Source organism: Equus przewalskii, chromosome 26 (assembly GCF_037783145.1).
Source record: "Equus przewalskii isolate Varuska chromosome 26, EquPr2, whole genome shotgun sequence".
In the NCBI taxonomy this organism is placed as follows: Eukaryota; Metazoa; Chordata; class Mammalia; order Perissodactyla; family Equidae; genus Equus; species Equus przewalskii.
In genome coordinates this window covers 32606398-32625194 of record NC_091856.1, presented here as the reverse complement: position 1 = coordinate 32625194, position 18797 = coordinate 32606398, and the positions used below count along the sequence as shown (strand labels likewise).

The following is an 18797-nucleotide window of genomic DNA, read 5'->3' as shown; positions in this document are numbered from 1 at the left end:
TGCTCCAGCCCTCTGCGCCCACGCCTCCCCTTGCCACTGTGGCCTGTGACATGAGCACAGGCTCCGGAGGCAGAAGCTCACCTTCCCACAGACCTGGGCATGACCCCGACCAGGCTGCCACGTCAGGCTGGCTGGGTCTCAAACCACAACAGTGATTCTGCGTATTATTACGACTCATCTATGACTCGCGGGAAGCCAGGGCAGCGATGCCTCAGGCACAGCCTGCCACTGAGCCCAGCCAAGAGAGGTGCACACACAGGAGACACTTTAAAGGTCAGAAGATGGTGACAGCAGCTGGCCATGGACAACTGGGGCACTTGGTGTGGTGCTGGGCCACTGGGTTCCAAGTCCAGTTCTGTCCCTCACAGGCGTCAGAAGCAGCCCTCCGGGCCCAGTTCCCGACCCACGTGAGGCGGGGGTCATGCAGTGGCCAGACCCAGCCAAGCCCAAAGCCTCACATCCCGGATTTGGAGAGAGGGCCCGTCTCTGAGTGCTGGCGGTGGGGAGGGAGGGCTCTGCGCAGATTTGCGAAGGCCAGGTATCAGGCTCAGATCAGAGAAGTGGACGGCGAGCTTCTCTCACAGCAGAGAGGGAGCGGGAGGAGAAGTGTGTCCCATGCCAGGGACACCGAAAGGTGCTTTTGAGAAACAGGCTCTCGATACGCCATCCACTTTTCTTTCTGGTTCTTCCTTTTAACAAAAGTACTCTGCAGTCGTCACTTAAAGCTCAAGCTATGTGGAAACACAGCAGCCTCTGGCTATTAACTGAGGCCCACAGCTGCATCTACCTTTCAGGCTCAGAAACGTCCTGTGCATTATTTCCAAGAACGAGAGAAAAGGATGTTTCTGGAGTCCGAGTGTATGCTATGCAGCAGCTGAGTGGCCCTACCCCACAGCGTCCTCACTGAGAGCCCCAGGGCCAGCAAGGCGCCCTGTAGAGAATGAAGGTGGCACTGCAGGGAGGGATGGCTCAGCTAGGCCTGAATCTCATCCCTGCCACTGTGTGCTGTGTGACCTAAGCAAGGTATAGAACCTCTCTGAGCCTCAGCTCCTTACCTATACCACAGGGGTGATGACAGGGCCCACTTCGAGAGAGTTCTGTGAGGATGAACAGGGCTGTACTTATGTGGCAGGTGGTGACCACCTAATAAATGGTGAATGGTGAATTTTCATCAGTGGACATTATCACTTTCCAAAATGGGTGAAGTTTAGGTTGCACAGGGCTTCTCAGTCGGGAGCCTGGCATTCCTCCAACCGAGGGTGTGAGCAGAGAAATACCCAGCAGCCCTCCCCCCAGGAAGGGCTGGGAGGTAGGGTGGTGGGGCCGAAGGGTGGGGCGGAAGGCAGCCCTCGCGTGACCGCTGCCCTGTGCCTGGCCCCCACATTCAGGCAGCAGAGACAGCAATGCCATCAGGTTCCGCTCCACCCGCACGCCCAGCAGTGAACACAGGCCGTGTGCCTATCGGGGGCAGGGACCTGGACCACAGGAACGACCGGCTCAGCTCGGGGCTGGGGCACATGTACGGCTGTGTTCTGCTTTGTCTAGGCCCCATGGTTTTCCGCAATAGATATTGCTGGTTTCAAAGGGGTTCTCTAGACTTACAGAAACTTGTAATCAAAGGTCTACTTTAATAAAGGGAAATTCTGCCTGTGGTCTGGGGAAGGAGAAACCCCGTGCCGTTGTTTACGCAGAGCACAGACTCCGGAGTCAGACTGCCTGAGGTCAAATTTCCCCTCACCAGGCACCAGCTGGGTGACCTGGGCAAGGGCCGTGGCCCGCTGAGCCTCAGTCTCCCCATCCTGGCAGGCTGCTGGGAGGTTCCCACGTCCTCACACACGTGAGGGCTCAGGCAGCGAGGCTCTGACGGGGAGAGCCGCTTCACCATGCTGCACCGCTGTTACTGTTTTCCATGCTGGTCTTGGTGTCAAAGCCAGGCCTGGGAGGTAGTGGGGGTCCCCTGGGCAGCTCCAACGGCCTACCTGCTGGGCATAGCCTCGGAACATCGGGTTGACCAACTTGATCCCGTGGGACAGGCTGGTGGGAACCACGTAGCTTGGGCTGTAGGAAGACCAGACCCATTAGCGCCGGTAGCCGGCTCCAAGCTCCTCACCCCTCCAGGGCCGGCAGTCAGCGAGGCCGATCAGACTCTCCTGCACTGCCAGGAGGCGCCGACCCGGCCAGGAGCCCAGCAGGCTCGCACATCCCTACAGTCAAGAAGGAAAATGTCAAGTTGCGGCTCCACCAGGCAAAGAGCTCTTGACTAGGATGGCGTCCTTTTCCACCGGTCCACGACAAGCCTACTTTAAAATTGTTTTCACTCCAGAATACTTATTGTGCTTTTTCTTTTTCTTTTTTTTTTAAGATTGGCACCTAGGCTAACAACTGTTGCCAATCTTCCTTTTTATTTTTAAGGATTGGCACCTGGGCTAACTGTTGCCAACCTTTTTTTTTTTTCTGCTTTATTTCTCAAAGCCCCCCCAGTACATAGTTGTATATCTTAGTTGCAGGTCCTTCTAGTTGTGGGATGTGGGACGCCGCCTCAACGTGGCCTGACGAGTGGTGCCATGTCCGCGCCTAGGATCCGAACCCTGGGCCGCTGCAGCGGAGCACGCAAACTTAACCACTCGGCCACGGAGCCGGCCCTATTGTGCTTTTTCTAATTTCAAAAGTAATACAAGTTCATTATTGAAAAATCAAAAATTTCAGAAAAGCCCAACAAAGAAACACCACCACTAACAGTACTACCCAGAGATAACTACCATTAAGATGTCCAGATTTTTCCATGAAAATACAGACACATATACAACATTATGTACAGGCATACACTTAAACCTGGCTTCCTACAAAATTGGAATTACATTGCATCAAACTGTTTTAAAATCTGGTTTACGCTTAATGTATTTCTGTGCATTCATTTTAAGTTATTCCCAATCTTGCCTTTCCCTGGAGACACAGGGCTAACCCAAGCTTCCGGTCCTTGAATTCGTTTCACACAGGTGAAGCCCCCGCCTCATCAGCACCAGCCGCCACCATGAGATTCTTTCCTCTGAGCGCATGGTGGCTGCCGGCTCAGCTCAACGCCAGGTTCAAATTCTACCTCCTCCTTTCCCAAGCTGTGTGACCTGGAGCAAGATCTCTCTGAACCTCAGTTTCCCCAGTCTGTAAAATAGGGTTGGCTCTGACCGACACTTCACAGGGGTGCCATGAGCATTACGCAGAGTAAAGTATGGCAAGTGCTCGACCGAGGGCCTGAGAGAAAATCCTCGTCCACACACAGCTGCCCGAGGTCAGGGGCTCGGCCACTCACCGTTTCCTGTGCCAGACCTCAGAGACCAGCTTCTGGTAACTTTTGCACAGGGCTGGCTTCTTGTCCGTGCGCACCAGGCCTCCACACTCCAAGAAGAACTGGGTCAGCGGAGGGCTGGGGGACAGGGGAAGCGAGGGGAGCAGAAGAGAAAAGAAGAGGACATGGCACTGTTTGAAAACCTGGGTGGAGAAGCAAGTTTCCTGTGGGGGCACTGCTTGTGTGGGGGATGTGCCGGAGCCCCCTGCAGCCAGAAACACCTGCAGATGACTAGAAGGATCCCACTTGTTACAGGTTGGATTGTGTCCCCCAAAATCCCTATGCTGAAGCCCTGACCCCAGAGCTCAGAATGCGGCTGTATTTGGAGACAGGGTCTTTAAGGAGGTGATTAGCTTAAAATGAGGTCATCAGGGTGGGCCCTAGTCCAGTATGACTGGTGTCCTTATAAGAGGAGGAAATTGGGACACAAACATGCACAGAGGGAAGATGACATCAAAACACAGGGAGAAGGGGCCTGTCTGCAAGGCAAGGAGAGAGGCCTCAGAAGCAGCCAACCTGCCCGCACCTTGACCTTGGATTCCAGCCTCCAGAACCCGGAGAGAAGAAACTTCTGTTGTTCGAGCCCCTGGTCTGTGGCACTTTGTTATGGCGGCCCTGGGGTGCGAGACCTGGCCCCTCCTCCCCCAGGTCAGGTGAGCGCCCCACTTCAGGGCCGTGGGGTCAGGGGACGCCTGCTGCGTGAACGAGAGGAAGCAGCACCTGCTCCTCCTGTCAGCCCATTCTGTAGGAACCTTCTGGAGCCAGACGGCATCCCCTCCACTCCCCTTTCCCTCATGTTTTTGAAACTTATCTCATTACATAAGAAATATACATTCATTGTAGAAAAACTAGAAAATACAGACAAGCAGACAATAATAATCGACCTTAATCCTACCACATGAAGACAGCGACTCTGAAGACTCGGGCATATCCTTGTAGCCTTTTCTATGCACACATACCCCTCCCCCATCCGCCCTTCACATACACATACACTGAGTCCCACTAGGTGGACATCTGTGCAGCAGGCATAGGAGATGCCCGGGCCTCATGGAGGTCACAGCCTATCCCAGATGGAAGCTAATACTTCCCCCCAAAACGGGATTGCACCATACAAAGCTTTACAATCTCCTTTTCCCGCTACCATATTCTGAACCCCTTCCCATTTCAGTAAATATTGTCCTGCACCATCTTTTCCTGCACTCACTGTAAGGCTGGCCTAGGATGAATTTGCACTCTAACTGTTTCAATTGTTTAAGTGGTTTCCAATAAACCACAGAAGATGAACATGCTGGCACAGACAACTTTCTCCACATCTCTGGTTACCTCCTTAGGATCCAGGCCGACGGGAAGTATTGCTGGGTCATTGTGTGTTTTCAGGGGTTTTGATGTGTATCCATATGCAACATATGCAACACAACTCTGAGGCTGCTGCTGCTATTTCCCGGGGACGTCCCCTGACCCCCATCTCCCAGATGAGGTGACCACCTACCAATTGGACAGGGCCTGCAGGGCAGCATTCATGTAGCAGGAGTTCCCCAGGTTCTTCATGCCCGTGAGGCCTAGGAAAGCAGTGCACACGGGGAGGGGAAGGTGAGCGTGCTGCCCCGCCAGGAAGCTCACAGCACACCCCGGGAGATGGCTGTGGCTCTCCAGCCATCAGGACCCAGGCAGAGCAGGACACGGTGGCTGCTGCTGCACCCCAGAAATCTTCCAACTAAGTTAACATGCTTCCTGCTCACAATGCCCACGGTTCCCTGAGTGTACGGAACAGACGGATGCCTCTGCCCTCCACGCAGCCCGGCCCATGGTCCACACTGTACAGGCAAGAGGCCGGGTGCAGAGGCGCCGGCCTGCCCAGGGCCACAGGGCTGACACAGGGCACGACGACTGCCAGGCCTCCAGGCCTCAGTCGGGCAGCTGGCCCTCCAGGAGAAGCCGCCATGCTGTACGGATGGCCATCCCGCCGCCCTTCCCTGCCCCTGCAGCACAGCTCACAGAGCTTCCCTGCCCGCCACCAAGGCCTCCGCCTGGCCCAGCAGCAGCCCTGTCCCGCGGGGGGGCCGTTACCTCGAGGTTTCAGGTCATCGTCCTCTGACTCGGACTCTCCCTCATCGGCCACAGCAATCGGGACGGCTTTCAGAGGGTGGGAGGGCAGCGGGGCGTCCTGCGTTAGAGACTCCAAGTGAGGAAAACGGGAGGAGGGGGAGTCGGCACCAGAGGCCCATGTGCCTCCGGGGGAAGGAAGCCAAGCCTCAGCCGCGAGCCTGCACTGAGCCAGCCCGTGGGAGCAGAGGATACCGGGAAAGAGATGGCATCGTTGGCCTTGCCCTTATTCACGATAATGAATAGTAATAATTTATCTTATTTATAGTAAATTTGGAAAAAATCAGAAACAAAGAACAACAACATGCAATCCTACTTTTCCGAGACAACCACCGTTAATAGTCTCTATGTATCTCTGTAGATTTTAAACTGTTAACATAAACATGCTTCAAAACAGGGCACTGAATATATTGTTTCACAGCGTTTTTGGTAAAAAATCATAAACGCTGACACGCCCACAAATGTGCTCCACACACACTGACCGAGCAGCTCTTCCGTGCCGGGCACCATCTAAACGTGGGGGAGGCACAACGCGCACACGCACATCCCAGCCTCCCTGTGCCCCCATCCTGCTGGCCAGTCCCACAACTGGTTTACGGACCACCGCCCCATGCTGGGCCTCCGCGCCCGCGCGCTGAGCCGCCACCTCTAAGGGCTGCACGGCGCCCCGCTTGGCGCACGCCCAGTGGGTTTCCAGGCGTTTCCCACAGAGAAGCACCTGCAGTGACTCCTCATGATTCCCCTGGGCTCATTTTACACCTGGGCTTGCCAGGGCCTCTCCACCGGCCCCACGGCCCCGGCGCACCCAGACCCTCACCTCCCCACGGCCTCCCCCCAGCCTGTGAGCTCCCTGAGGGAGGCCGGCTCCCAGTCACCTCTGTCCTCATCACCTCACACGGGCCTTGGCACCTGGCGGGGGCTCAGCGAGCATCTGCCGACACGAGCTCCTCAAAGTCACCTGAGAACACTCACCAGGGACAGACACCGTCTGGGACCCACCAATCCACGCTCCACCGATGTTCAGATCACATGGCCCTGCCCTCGACACCTGTCACCACCAACCAAACCGACCCTGCAGCACCCCCTCACCTGCTCCGAGAACTTGGGCGAGGGGCCTGGCGGGTGGGCCGCCAGCCGCTGCTCCAGGAACACCTCCCTCTCACAGGCATAACACCACACCCGGAACGTGGTCAGGTTCACCGTCAGGTTGTGCTTTTTCACCTGGAGGGCCAGATCCAAAACAGGGTCAAGGATACACGGGCCCAAGACATGCCTGAAGCCTGCATCGGGGCTGCCTCAGCTCCCAGGCCTCAGGGAGAGGCCTGGTCAGCACAGGGCCTGGAAGCCCGGCACCTGCTCACCCTCCAGCCGGGAATGCCAACGGCTGCTGCTTATCCAGCATGGACAGCTGCCAAGTGCTTGCACCTGCACTAGCTCTTGCTTCTTTGCAGCAACCCTGCTACGATTCTTCTCATTTTACAGACATAGACACTGAGACCCAGAGCAGGTGGATGGAGCTGGGAGGCAGCTGGAGCTGGGGTTTGAACTCTGCGCTGTCTGACTGCAGAGCCGTGTTCCCGGCTACCACCCTCACCTGTGCGTGAATGGTGCTGTGGTCAGCGAAGGACTCTCCACAGCCAACGTAGGGGCAGGCGACCTGGGGAGAGAGGGGAGAGGAGTGGATTAGGGCTGGCCAAGAAGACGGTGCCAGCATAGTGAGCCAGTGTCCCCCATCTCCACCCGACAGGACCCACAAGGAATTGAGGCCCTGCCACCCTGCGGGAACACAGGCTTACGTAAATGCCTGAAGTTCGCGTTGGGCAGGCGTGGCCCCCATAAAAGCTGCCGCTGCGCTCTGAGCGAGATGGGCTACGGCCTGGCTACTTGGCGCCCAGACCCTCTCCCCGTCCACTCATCCCTTTTCGGCCAAAACCCCACTTCCTACTGGGCCAGTTGTCGGGACGCACACTTCTGTGGGCCTCACAGACATTTTCCAATGGGGGATGCCAGACGGGCAGAGGCAGTCGGGACCCAGTGCTGACCCAGGGCCCCACGGGGGGCCCTGCAGGACCCTGAAGACCCTGCCTTTGGCCTTGCACTCTCCCACCCAAATCTACCCATCCTCCAAGGCCAGCTCAGTGCCTCAGCCGCAGGCCTCCACCCAGCCCTTGGCCCGCTTCCCCACAGGAGCGCTGTCCTTTCCACCGTGATCAGCACCATGCAGGCTGGGGAGGGCCTTCTGAGTCATAGAGGATGAGCGGCTTTCTGCATGAGGCTTCCACATCCGTCTCTCTGGGGGTCTGTGGGCTCCCAGGAGGCAGGACCACGCGTCCTACTTCTTGCTGTTCCCCAGGGGCCCAGACAGTGTCTTGCAATCTACTTTACACTGAGTGACAGGCCAGAGTACCCTGCAGGCCCCCGTGTTTTCTGCAAAAGCAGACTTGAACTGCGATGTCTTCCCCTCAGCCTGTCTTGTTTCTACTTGTGTTTGTTTTTAAGGAAACTTTTTTTTTTAAAAGATTGGCACCTGAGCTAACAACTGTTGCCAATCTTTTTTTTTTTCTTTCTGCTTTTTCTCCCAAAATTCCCCCAGTACATAGTTGTATATTTTGGTTGTGGGTCCTTCTAGTTGTGGCATGTAGGATGCTGCCTCAACGTGGCCCAATGAGCGGTGCCATGTCCACGCCCATGATCCGAACCAGGGAAACCCTGGGCTGCCGCAGCAGAGCGTGAAAACTTAACCACTGGCCACGGGGCCAGCCCCCGGAAATTTTAAGTAATAGTTATTTTTAATATGATTATAAAATGCAGTAAACACACACTTGTAGGAAATTTGGAAAATACTACAGAATTACAGACAAAAAATGAAAATTACCCATAATTCCACCACCCATATAAAACTGTCATGTTTTGATATAACTGTCCTTCTTTGTAATAAGCAGTAATAATGAAAACATGACTGGGTTTCATGGGGTACTGTCTGTGGCACACACCCTGCCAAGCCCATCAGAGGCATCACCCTCCCAAATTCCACCCTCACCCCACGAGGTGGGGACAGTCCTCAGTGTCGTCACCTGCTTTATAGGTGGGGAAGCAGAGGCCCAGGCTGACCCGGGGACAGACTGTCACTAAGAAGTGTCAGGGCTCAGAGCCAAGACGCCTCCATTAGGCTCACGTGCACCCGTGAGTGCACAGTTTCGCCTCTCACACAGGTGCGATCATTAGTCCCGAGGCTTCTCCAGCCTGCTTCCCTCTCTCGTCACTTCCACAGCTGCCACGGCAGCCAACCCAGGGACTTGCTGGCTCTAACGGCTTGGGCATCGCACCCGAAACATCCATGTCCCGTGTCCCTGCCTGAGCTTTCCAGCAGTACCCGCTGGGGACAGGTATGCCCAGCCCGGAGTCTAGACGGAGCTCCACACCTCTACCAGCTGTCAGCAGAGCCTACCTGGAGACAGGCCCACAGGTTCGGTCCAGCAACACCGCATGACTGACAGGTTCCCTGTGCGAGTCGAGGGAAGAGAAAGAGCAGCGTGTGAGCAGGCTGCTCCAGCCTGGAGGGTGCCGCCCACCGGTCTCCACCAGCTGATGCTGATGGACAGACAGACGGACGCACCCTAAAGGCTCTGTTTGCCTCCCACAGGCCTTCGCCAGCCACCAATCTGAATTAGGTTCCCCACAGGCGCCTTACGCTCTATTGCTGGAATTGTGTTTTATTATGTGCCTGCGAAAACACTGTCAATAAAATCATTTGAAACTTAAATAAACAGACCACTTGATATGCTCTCTCCCCACACCTCCCACTCTCTCTTTGCTGCACGATTGAAGCCTTTCCCCATCTAGACCATGCGCTCCATGAAAGAGGCATGGTCCGTTTGGTCTACCCCTGTGACTCCACAGAGCCTGGGACACATTAGGAGATCAGTAGGTTTATCAGTCACAGAAAAAACCCAGGTCTCTGGGGGTGCTTCTTATCTACCAACATCGCTCCCTCTTGCTTTAATAACAGAATGTGTGAATTTTGGCTGGACACATGACCAGCCAGCCACAGATGATATTTCTCAGTCCCCACTGTGATCATGGGACTCCGTTCTAGTTTATGGGATGACAGCAAAAGTAACGTGTGCTACTTCAAGCTGTACACTACCTTTACTCTTCCTTCTCTTTCCATTGATTGGAATGTGGATGTGATGGTGGGAGCTGAAGCAACCACCTTGGACTTAGAGATAAAAGCCTTGTGTTGAGAATGGGAGAGCCACTCTACCGGTCCTACCTACCTCTGGACTGTTCTGTGAGAGAAAAGTAAACTTACATCTCATTTAAGCCACTGTATTTCAGGGTGTCTTTGTCACAAGAACTTAAACTGTGCCCTAAATAACTCTGTCTGCACACGTCTAGAACAGCAGCTCCCAGCTGAGCCTCGGGAATGTCCAGTGTGCCACCTCCGTCAGGTGTGAGATGGCTTCTGGGTGCCGGCCTCTGAGAGCAGTCACAATATTAGGCTCAAGCAGAGTGAGAGCTGGCACTCGGGGAGGGACCGCGACAGCTAAGTTCTTCACGTGTCGCTCACGTGATCCCAATGGCAGTCTGTGCAGCAGCTCACCAAGACCCCCACCCTACAGACGAGAAACTGAGGCTCAGCGAGTCACGCCCTGCTACAGAGTCAGCTCAGGAGGGGAGGCCAAGAAGCCTGGGCCATCAAAGCTGCTGCCAGGAAGCCTGGCTCCCCTGAGAGGGCGGCTGTGTCGGCCCCCCGGCCCCCGCGGGAAGCTCGCGTTCCTGCCAAGCACAGACACTGGCTGCGTTTGCCCACGGAGCTCCCAGTCGGGCTGAGGAGGAGCAGCTCCTCCCGTGCGGTGGGGCTGAGACCTGCACTCCGTGACGTGGGGTCTCTCCCTGCGGACGCTGTGGGTGGCGGGACATCAGTCTGCTCATCGGACTCAAAGCGGCCACCCCCCGCCCTCCCGAATCCGTAATCTCCTGTGATTCCCCAATTTCACAGTTCACTCTCATCTTCCCAGGGCTTTTTTCACTTCAGTTATTTGCATGATAAAAGTATTGCATGCTTGTTCTAACCATTCCAATGGTACATATATGCTATATACAGTTTGAAATATATAATGTATGACACAAATATGCTGTAAAAATTTGAAGTCTAACCCTCTATACTTTCTTCTGGTACAAACACATACGCGTAGATTTGGGGGGGGTGTGATTTTCAGGAAAAATAAGATCACACTATACGTATTTCTCTGTAACACGTTTTGTCACCGATCTATGGTCATCCTTCTCAGTCGGTACACAGAGACTACTTCTCATTCTTTGCAATAAGTGCCCAGTGTCCACACTCTGGGCACAGCAAAGCTTATTCGCCCATTCCCTTCTTGATGAATACTCAGGCTGTCACCAGGTTTTCCTTTTACAAACAATGCTCAATAAATACTGCTGCATCTGCATCTCTATAAGTGGTACCTACATTTTTACTAGATAAGTTCCCAGAATTTATTCCAGAATTATATCCAGAATTGCGCCCCTAAAGTTACAGTGATGTCCAGCCTACTGCATCGTGTGTGCACCACTTCCCCCTACCCCTGTGGGCTCTGAATCGGATCAGCCTGTGTTTTCCCATCTGAAAACGGCATCATCTTGCTTTCATTAGCAATATCCTCAACCACTAGTGAAGCTAAGCATGTCTTTTCAAAAGTTTCTCAGCTGTTTGCATTTCCTCCATTGTGAGCTACCTGTGCACAACCTTGCCCGTTCTGGGTATTTTAAAACAATGCTGGTTTCCTTTCGCGGGTTTCCGGATACTTGAAGAGGTGCTGAAAGACACGCTCTCTGAAATGCAGGCCTGAGACATCTCCAAACGCTCTGCTCTTTCTGCTCCAGAAGCACTCACTCTTCTAAAAGGCTGCCACATCGCAGCCCAAACCTTCTCACTTTCTGCCTCCCTCCTCCCACCTCGCTCATCTCCCTGCTCTCAGATTCCCCTTTTCCTGCCTCCTCTGGAGGAAAATTCCTCTCGGTGTGTCTCACTTACTCCCTTGTGCAGACTCAGAAAGAAACCCAGCATTAGAAGCACAGATGCGCCAGAGCCTCGCTCTGCCCCTCCCACAGACCACACGAGAAGCAAAACTACTTCAAAAGAAACCACAGGCACTTTGAAGAACGGATCCCTCGCTGCAGGCCCAGACCAAGCCAGCTCAGGCCAAAGGCCACCCAGGACGTGCTGGTGCAGGGAGGCTGGACGACTGGCACCAGAGGCCTGGAAGGAGGAGCGGCAACATGTCTAAGAACCTGAGCCGACGACCTCCCTTCTGGGAACGTGCTCTACACACAGTCCTGCCTCTGCACACAATGACATTCCCACGAGGCCGTCCACTGAAGCGTCCTTTGTACTGGCAGGAGCCAGGGCTCACCCGTGGAGGATCAGTTCTGGAGTCCATGAAATGAAATATGCACAACTTTGGGACAAATAATGAGAAAGCTCTCTCCACGCACCAATGTCCAAAGAGCTCCAGGAGATATTGTCACGTGAACAAAGCAACTTACAAAAGTGTCTACAGCATGGTACCTTTCATGTAATAAAGGGGAAAATGACAAATAAGTTTATTTGTATGTATCTGCATAGAGAGACCCTGAACAGATACAAAAGAAACTAATGTGAGTGGTTCCCTGGGGTGGAATGGGGAGGGTGGGGACAGGAGGCGGCAGGGGGACTTCTTGACACATATGTTCTCACATTGTTTCATCTCTGAACCACATGGAAGTGTCACCTACTTACGATGATACGTGCTCCCCCCTCAGCGAGGCCCACCTCCCCACTTCAGGCCTCCAGGCACTCCCTTCAGGTCAGCGTGTAAAGACGCCCAGGGAGGGTCAAACGCAGGATTCACCCCCTTCTCGCAAAGGCCCTGCGCCCGCTCCAACACCTAATGCGCAGAGCGGCAGCGGCTCCACGTGGACTGGTCTAAAGGGTCCTAAATGGCTGTCAGGAGGCAGCCCCGGAAGGGCTCTCCGACAAACGTCAGCTTTTCTATTTACATAAAAGGCTCAGCGGAGGCCAGGGGGAGCCAGTTCTCCCACTGCTTCAGAAACGTGGCCCAGGAACAGGTGGCCTTGGGTGTGGGCCTCAGCCCGTAAGGTCTGACCCTTTACCTTAGATTTGAGCAGCAAGTCCTCCTTGGTCACCTCCCCTATCGAGTCAAGGTGAGGGCAAAGGTCCCTGGAGTCCCCCATTCTGGGCCAGGCTCACCTGCGAGAAAACACAACGAGTCTGGTGTTACCGGCAGCCACTGCGGAGGGAGGCAGGGGGGATCCTGGTTAAGTGAACGACTTCGGTCTCGAGTCCGGGCTCTGCCACACATCGGCCGGTGACCCGGGGAAGCTCCATCACTTCTCTGAGCCTCAACACTCCTGGTCTGAGAACTGGGGGTGAGGATAAGACCTCCCTTGGAAATCCTGGGAAAAGGATTCCCGGCGGGGGGGGGAGGGTGGTGCATGTAAGACTGGTGAGATCTGAGTAAGCTCTGTGGCTTGTACCGATGTCACTTTACTGGTTGTGAAACTGTACGACCCATATACCAAAGACGTGGCAGCATTGGGGGAAACTGGGGAAGGGTACACGGGACCTCACAGTACATTTTTGGCAACTTCCTATGAATTATAATTATTTCAAAAGAAAATGTTTAAAAATAAATAACTGAATAAATGTTTCAGCCACTCACTATCTTGGCAGGAATCTGACTGCTGATTCTAGCTCCAAACCACTGCCGAGAAACGTGCAGACCAACCATAGATGGGAATGCAGCCAAGAGCGCAAGCACACGCAGAGGCTGTGTGTCCACTAGAGGGAGGCGGTCCCCAGGTCCCTCCTGGAAGCCCCCTCCCTGCCCTAAATGGTCAGCCAGAGATCACTTGGCCAGACTCCCAGCCAGAACAGGAGTAGCTGGCGCCTACTAGGTGCCAGGACTGGGCTAACTGCTTCCATGCATTACTTCATTAAAAACTTGCCCAGCGTCTTTGAGGCAGCTGCAATGAGCCCCATGTCACAGATTCGGAAACAAGGGCCCTTCCTGTCCCAGGTCTCACAGAGAGCAGCGCTCGAGCAAGAGTGGAACCCGAGCTGGTCAGACTCTTTTTAACTCCTGGAAAACGCAGACACGTGCAGAACCCATCACCTGGCTTCACCCACTAACAAGTCACGGCCAGCCCTGCTTCAGCTCAACCTCCCACTTCCTGTTTTGCAGCAAAACCCAGATATCACATCCTATGTTTTTCTAAAAGATTAGGACTTGAAAAAAAAAAAAAAAGAACCATAATTCCATTATTTCACCTAAAAGAAAAATCCATACTTCCTCCTCAGTCAGTGTTTGAGGGCCCCACCTGAGGAGGGGAGGCTCTGGGCCTACTCTGCGCAAAGAGACACCCCCAGGAAGCGGCCAACATTCTGCGGTGGCAGCTGGCAGCGGTGGGCTGCAGTGGGCTGGGGTGAGTGCAGGCCTCTCTGGGGACCTGGGGGACAGACCAGCACACACCATATAGTTCTGTTAGTTTAAAATCACTCTTAGCACCAACCAGAAGCTAAAAATAGCCCCAAATTCCTCCTGGGAGGGGCAAGTACACTGTGGATATTTGGGGCATCCACAGGCTGGACACACCCCCCAGTTTATCCACAGGGACAATAAAAACACACCATTCCCAGGACAGCTAAAGAAAACTCCAGCAGAGCCAGCAAATAGGGCCACCCCTCCTGCAGCATGCCGGCCCTTCACCAGTCACTGCCGGGCATTACCTTTTGATCCCTGAGAGACCTTCCGGGGTCTGCAGGAGAATGCCAAGGGGCCTCTCCCACTACTGCTCCCTCTGGCTGCCACAGCCCGTTAACCCTCTGGACGGAAGGCTCGGCCCCTTCCACGCATGCCACTGGGACCCTCAGATCATCCTTGAGCCTCCCAAGGACCCTGTGCTGCTCAGAACCCCCGACCCCCAAGTCTTGAGCAACCCCAGGCTACGGGTGCAACCAGGTTCATCCACATGTCGCCACTGGCCCCCTTCCTCGGTGGGCCACAGTATCCCAGATGTGGGCAGTTCAGAGAGAGAGAGGCAGTTAGAAGCTAACGTTTAAAATGGTCACATGACAATGATGGGGTTCAAGGTTCTAAATTCCAAGCCTCCTCACTCGAAGCCAGATTTTTAGATTTTTTTTTTCATAGTTTCCAGTGAGGCCAAGCACACTGGGTTGGTGCTAGTCCCACATTATTTTAAGCTGCAGTTTGTAGGGTTGTTTTAGTGTGTTTGGTATGTGCCCCATCTCTCCAGCTAGACGGCAGAGGAGGTTATGAGCCTGATGCCCAGGACACAGATGACTGTGATAGGCCCACCCCTGATTCCCACGTGCAATCAGATGGCTTAAGTTCCTACAACTTCAGACAGGGGGGAAAAAGCCCTGTGGCTAACAACCCTCTATGTACTCTCTCTGCCCATTTTACAGATGAAGAAACAGAACGGAGCTTAAGTAGCGAAGGAACCTGGCGAAGGTCAATCCCCATGAGTAAGTATGGTGGGGGCCTGATTAGATCAGTCCATGCCCAGCCTTGCTCTAAATCTGGGGCAGCAAATTTTCTATAAATGACCAGGTAGTAAATATTTTAGGCTTTGTGGGCCACATTGATCTTCATCACATATTCTTGATTTTGCTTTTTTTTTTTTTTTACAATCCATTAAAAATATTTTTTAAGAAATTTTAGCTCAAAGGCCCTACAGACCCTACTGGGCCTGCTGCCCTGATTTGCAGACCCCTGCTCTAAATCACAGTGCTACTGGGCCTCACCAAAAGCAACCCTGAATCCTTCCACATCCCACCACACACAGATCACCACCAGTTTAAATAAGGCAAATAGCAAAGCACAGTCAAGAGGGTCTGGCTCCAGATTTTTGTCTAAGTAAGTAATTGAGGGTGGGTGCAAAGACAGAAGAACAAAGATAACCACTGTGGCACCATTTATAATGGAGGACACTGGACGTAATCTAAGTGAACAGCTGACAATTGGATAAATAATGACACGGTCACACACGGTTGTACTACATAGCCATTAAAAATGATGATGAATAGTGAATCTTTCTATCCACGAAATTAAATTAGATCTAAATAAACAGAGAGATATACCATGTTCATGGACTAGCACATTTAGTATTGTTAAGATGTACATTTTCCCCAAACAGATCTAGAGGTTCAATGCAATCTCAGTCAAAATCCTACCAGGCTTTTCTGTAGAAATTGTCAAGCTGATTCTAAAATTTACATGGAAAAGCAAAAGACCTAGAATGGCCAAAACGATTCGGAAACAGAACCAAGTTAGAAGACTCGTATCACCTGCCTTGAGACTTTTTATAAAGGTGCAGTCATTGAGTCAGTGTGGCCCGCACACATACAGCTCACAGGAACAGAACACAGGCTCCAGAAGTAGACCTGCACACACGGCTGATTGATTTCCAACAAGGGTACCGATATAATTCAACGGGAAAAAGATAGTCTTTGCAACAAATGGTACTGGAACAATGATATCCACATGGGAAAAAAATGAACTTCAACTCCTACCTCACATCATACACAAAAATGAATTAGAAGTGGATCGCAGACTTTACGTAATTGGTGGTCAACAGAGGGCTCAAAAGACCTTTGCCTCCTTCTTGTTCTTTTCCAAGCTTCTCAGAGAGCTCGGTTGTTCTAAAATCCGCTCAGCTTCCCAGTTTGCCTTCTCATCTTCAAACTGGCGACATTCGTCCTCTAATTCCTTGCGCTGCTTCCAAATTCTTTTTTGTTTACTCATGGTGCCGTTGGTGCTTGCCCTCAGAATCCTTCAGTTTTGAACTTCTTCTCTGGCCTTCGTCTCAAACACCTGCTCCATCTCCATCTCCCTCATCGTGGCCACCATGTCTCTTCCTTCTTCTTCCATGGGTGCCCGAGGGCTCTTCAGAAGCTGCCCTTTGTTCTCGCTGTTATCAACTCCAACGGACGTCACAGCTGTCAGTTTTCTGCCTCTGTAGTTCTCATAGCGTACATTATTAGTGACATCTTACAAGTCCTGCAAGTGTCCTCGTATTAACATATTTCTTAGAATTGTAAAATCACAATCTTCACCATTTTCAATGTCAGCAACACCCCAAGGATGCGGCCTTCCTCTGACCCTTCTGCCGCTAACTTCAATGAAGTTACTACCGTTCACAGCAAGAGGTGAATGGTCCTTTATGTTTTTAACAAGCTTTTCTTCTTCATCATCTGTTGCTGGAAGTTCATCTATTTTAATTTTATATTCTTGGGTTTCTTTCAGTTGTTGGCACTCCTCTGGTGTGAGCGTGTCTGCTGTGGCAATAAGTGGGTGATGCTCACTTTCTCATGCAAACTCTTCATAAACCCTCCATCCAATGGTCTAAGTCCACATCCTGAAGGAGTAATTCAGTATAAACAGCGCTGCGCCTTGTCATCGGGCATCTGACGTCTGTTCACTCAAGACTCTGCACTGAGGCAGTCCTCAAATTTACCATCAAGGTGGGCAATAACAGGCTGCCGGCGATCACTATTACTGACTGCATCTCCAAATCCTGGGTGTCAACTATCGCAAGGAGCAACCGAACACCACCTTCTCTGATTAAAACTCTGGATTGTTCCACCTGTAAGGTCTTTTTATTCTATGGGAAGGACCTAGACACTCTGGAGAATACAAATCTGTAAGGCATGGAGAGGTGAGGAATGTCGACTTCCCAGTCCAGGTTCGCCATGACCTCAAGCGTGAATTCAAACCCTGTCTTCACTGATTCACTGTACACTTGAACTGGGAGCCTGCAAACCCCACGATGCCTTCAGGCTCATCTGCTGAGCCCCCACGGCCCTGCTGTCAGCATTCATTTCCACAGCAACGGGGACCTTGCACTGACTGACATCCTCTCTGTGACCAGCTGGCCGCAGCACAGCCCGCCAATTCTCCAGATCACAGACTTTAAACAAAACAAAATTAAAACTCTCCAATTTCTAGAGGAAAACACAGGAGAAGATCTTTGCAACTCTGGAGTTGGCAAAGGTTTTAGGACACAAAAGGCAGTAATTACAAAAGGAAACATTGATAAACTGGACTTTTTCAAAATTAAAACTTATTCCTTTTCAAAAGATGCTGTTAAGAAAATGAAAAGGCAAGCTTCAGACTGGGAAAAAATGTTCACAATACACGTATCTAACAAACAGCCAAAATATATAAAGAATGTTACAACCCAAGAAAGGATAAATAGTTTCAATTTTGTTAAATGGGCAAATGAGTGAACAGACACTTCACCGAACAAGAATGGCCAATAAACACATGAACACATGCTCGACATCATTTGCCATCAAAGAAATGCCACGTTACAACCATGAGATAACGTCTCACACCCCCTAGAAAGCCTAAAACTAGTAAAACTTATACCCCCAGGTGTTGCTGAGGACGTGGAGGGATCGCCGCGCGGTCCGATGGGAGCGTGAAGCCGTGTAAAGCGCTCTGGAAGACAGTCTGGCAGCTCCCTACATGGCTCAGCATATGCTTACCAGACTCCTAGATACCCGCCCAGGAGAAATGAAACGTTCACCACACAAACACTTGTACACAAACATGCACAGTAGCTTCATACATAACAGCCCCAAAAGATCGGAAAGACCCCAGAAGTCCAGCAACAGGGGACGGAAGCAAACTACTGATACATTCATATAATGGAATACTACGTGGCACTGAAAATGACTACCGATATGCAAAGCAACACGGAAAAATTCCAGAAACATTAAACTGAGCAAAAGCAGTCAGAATCAAAAGAGCACACACTATACGATTCTATTTATATGAAACTTCAAGAGACAAAACTCATCTCCGGTGACAGAAACTGAGTCAGTGATTGCCTGGGGCAGGGGAGGAGGCTAGGCTGTAAACAGGCGAGAGGGAGCTCCCTGTGGTGCTGGAATGTTCTAGACCTTGATTGGGGTAGGATTTCTCCAGGTCTCTCCACTGTCAGATCTCAGGAAGCCTACCTTTGAAGTGCCTGCATTTTCTTGTATGTAAATTATACCTCAATAAAGTTGGTTAAAAGCACTTTACAGCACGATTAATCTATAGCGACAGAAAGTAGCCCAGTGGTCGTCTGGGGCGAGGATGGGAGGCAAAGAGGGAACCACAAAACTCTTCACAGGGGTGCATTTTATTGGATAGAAATTATACTTCAATAAAACTGATTTAAAAACCCTGAAAAAAGCCCCACACATTAAATAAATGACTGAGACCTGTGTTATCACACGGATAAATCAGAGAATGTAGAGTAATAAAAACAAGCT

The 18797-nt window shown here is 52.1% G+C and overlaps 1 protein-coding gene and 1 pseudogene across 5 annotated transcripts in view; both read right to left on the bottom strand.

Annotated features, from left to right (window-relative positions):
- The window catches only part of USP20 (ubiquitin specific peptidase 20), a 42618-nt gene that overhangs the window by 14409 nt on the left and 9412 nt on the right, over positions 1-18797 (bottom strand). For 3 of the 5 annotated variants that reach the window (XR_545109.2, XM_070596904.1, XM_070596906.1), the window contains exons 2-9: positions 12605-12701; positions 8895-8948; positions 7041-7103; positions 6536-6667; positions 5411-5507; positions 4833-4902; positions 3308-3421; positions 1980-2058 (exon numbers count right to left, since the gene is read on the bottom strand). Coding sequence is in view for 3 of the 5 variants with exons in the window: in XM_070596904.1 (XP_070453005.1) it covers positions 1980-2058; positions 3308-3421; positions 4833-4902; positions 5411-5507; positions 6536-6667; positions 7041-7103; positions 8895-8948; positions 12605-12685 (690 nt within the window). In the remaining 2 variants the exon portion in view is untranslated. Of the gene's footprint in view, positions 1-1979; positions 2059-3307; positions 3422-4832; positions 4903-5410; positions 5508-6535; positions 6668-7040; positions 7104-8894; positions 8949-12604; positions 12702-14240; positions 14591-18797 lie in introns of those variants that run through there. The other 2 variants (XR_011533675.1, XM_070596905.1) reach the window with 1 other exon arrangement.
- LOC103551887 (septin-7 pseudogene) lies at positions 15986-17354 on the bottom strand (annotated as a pseudogene).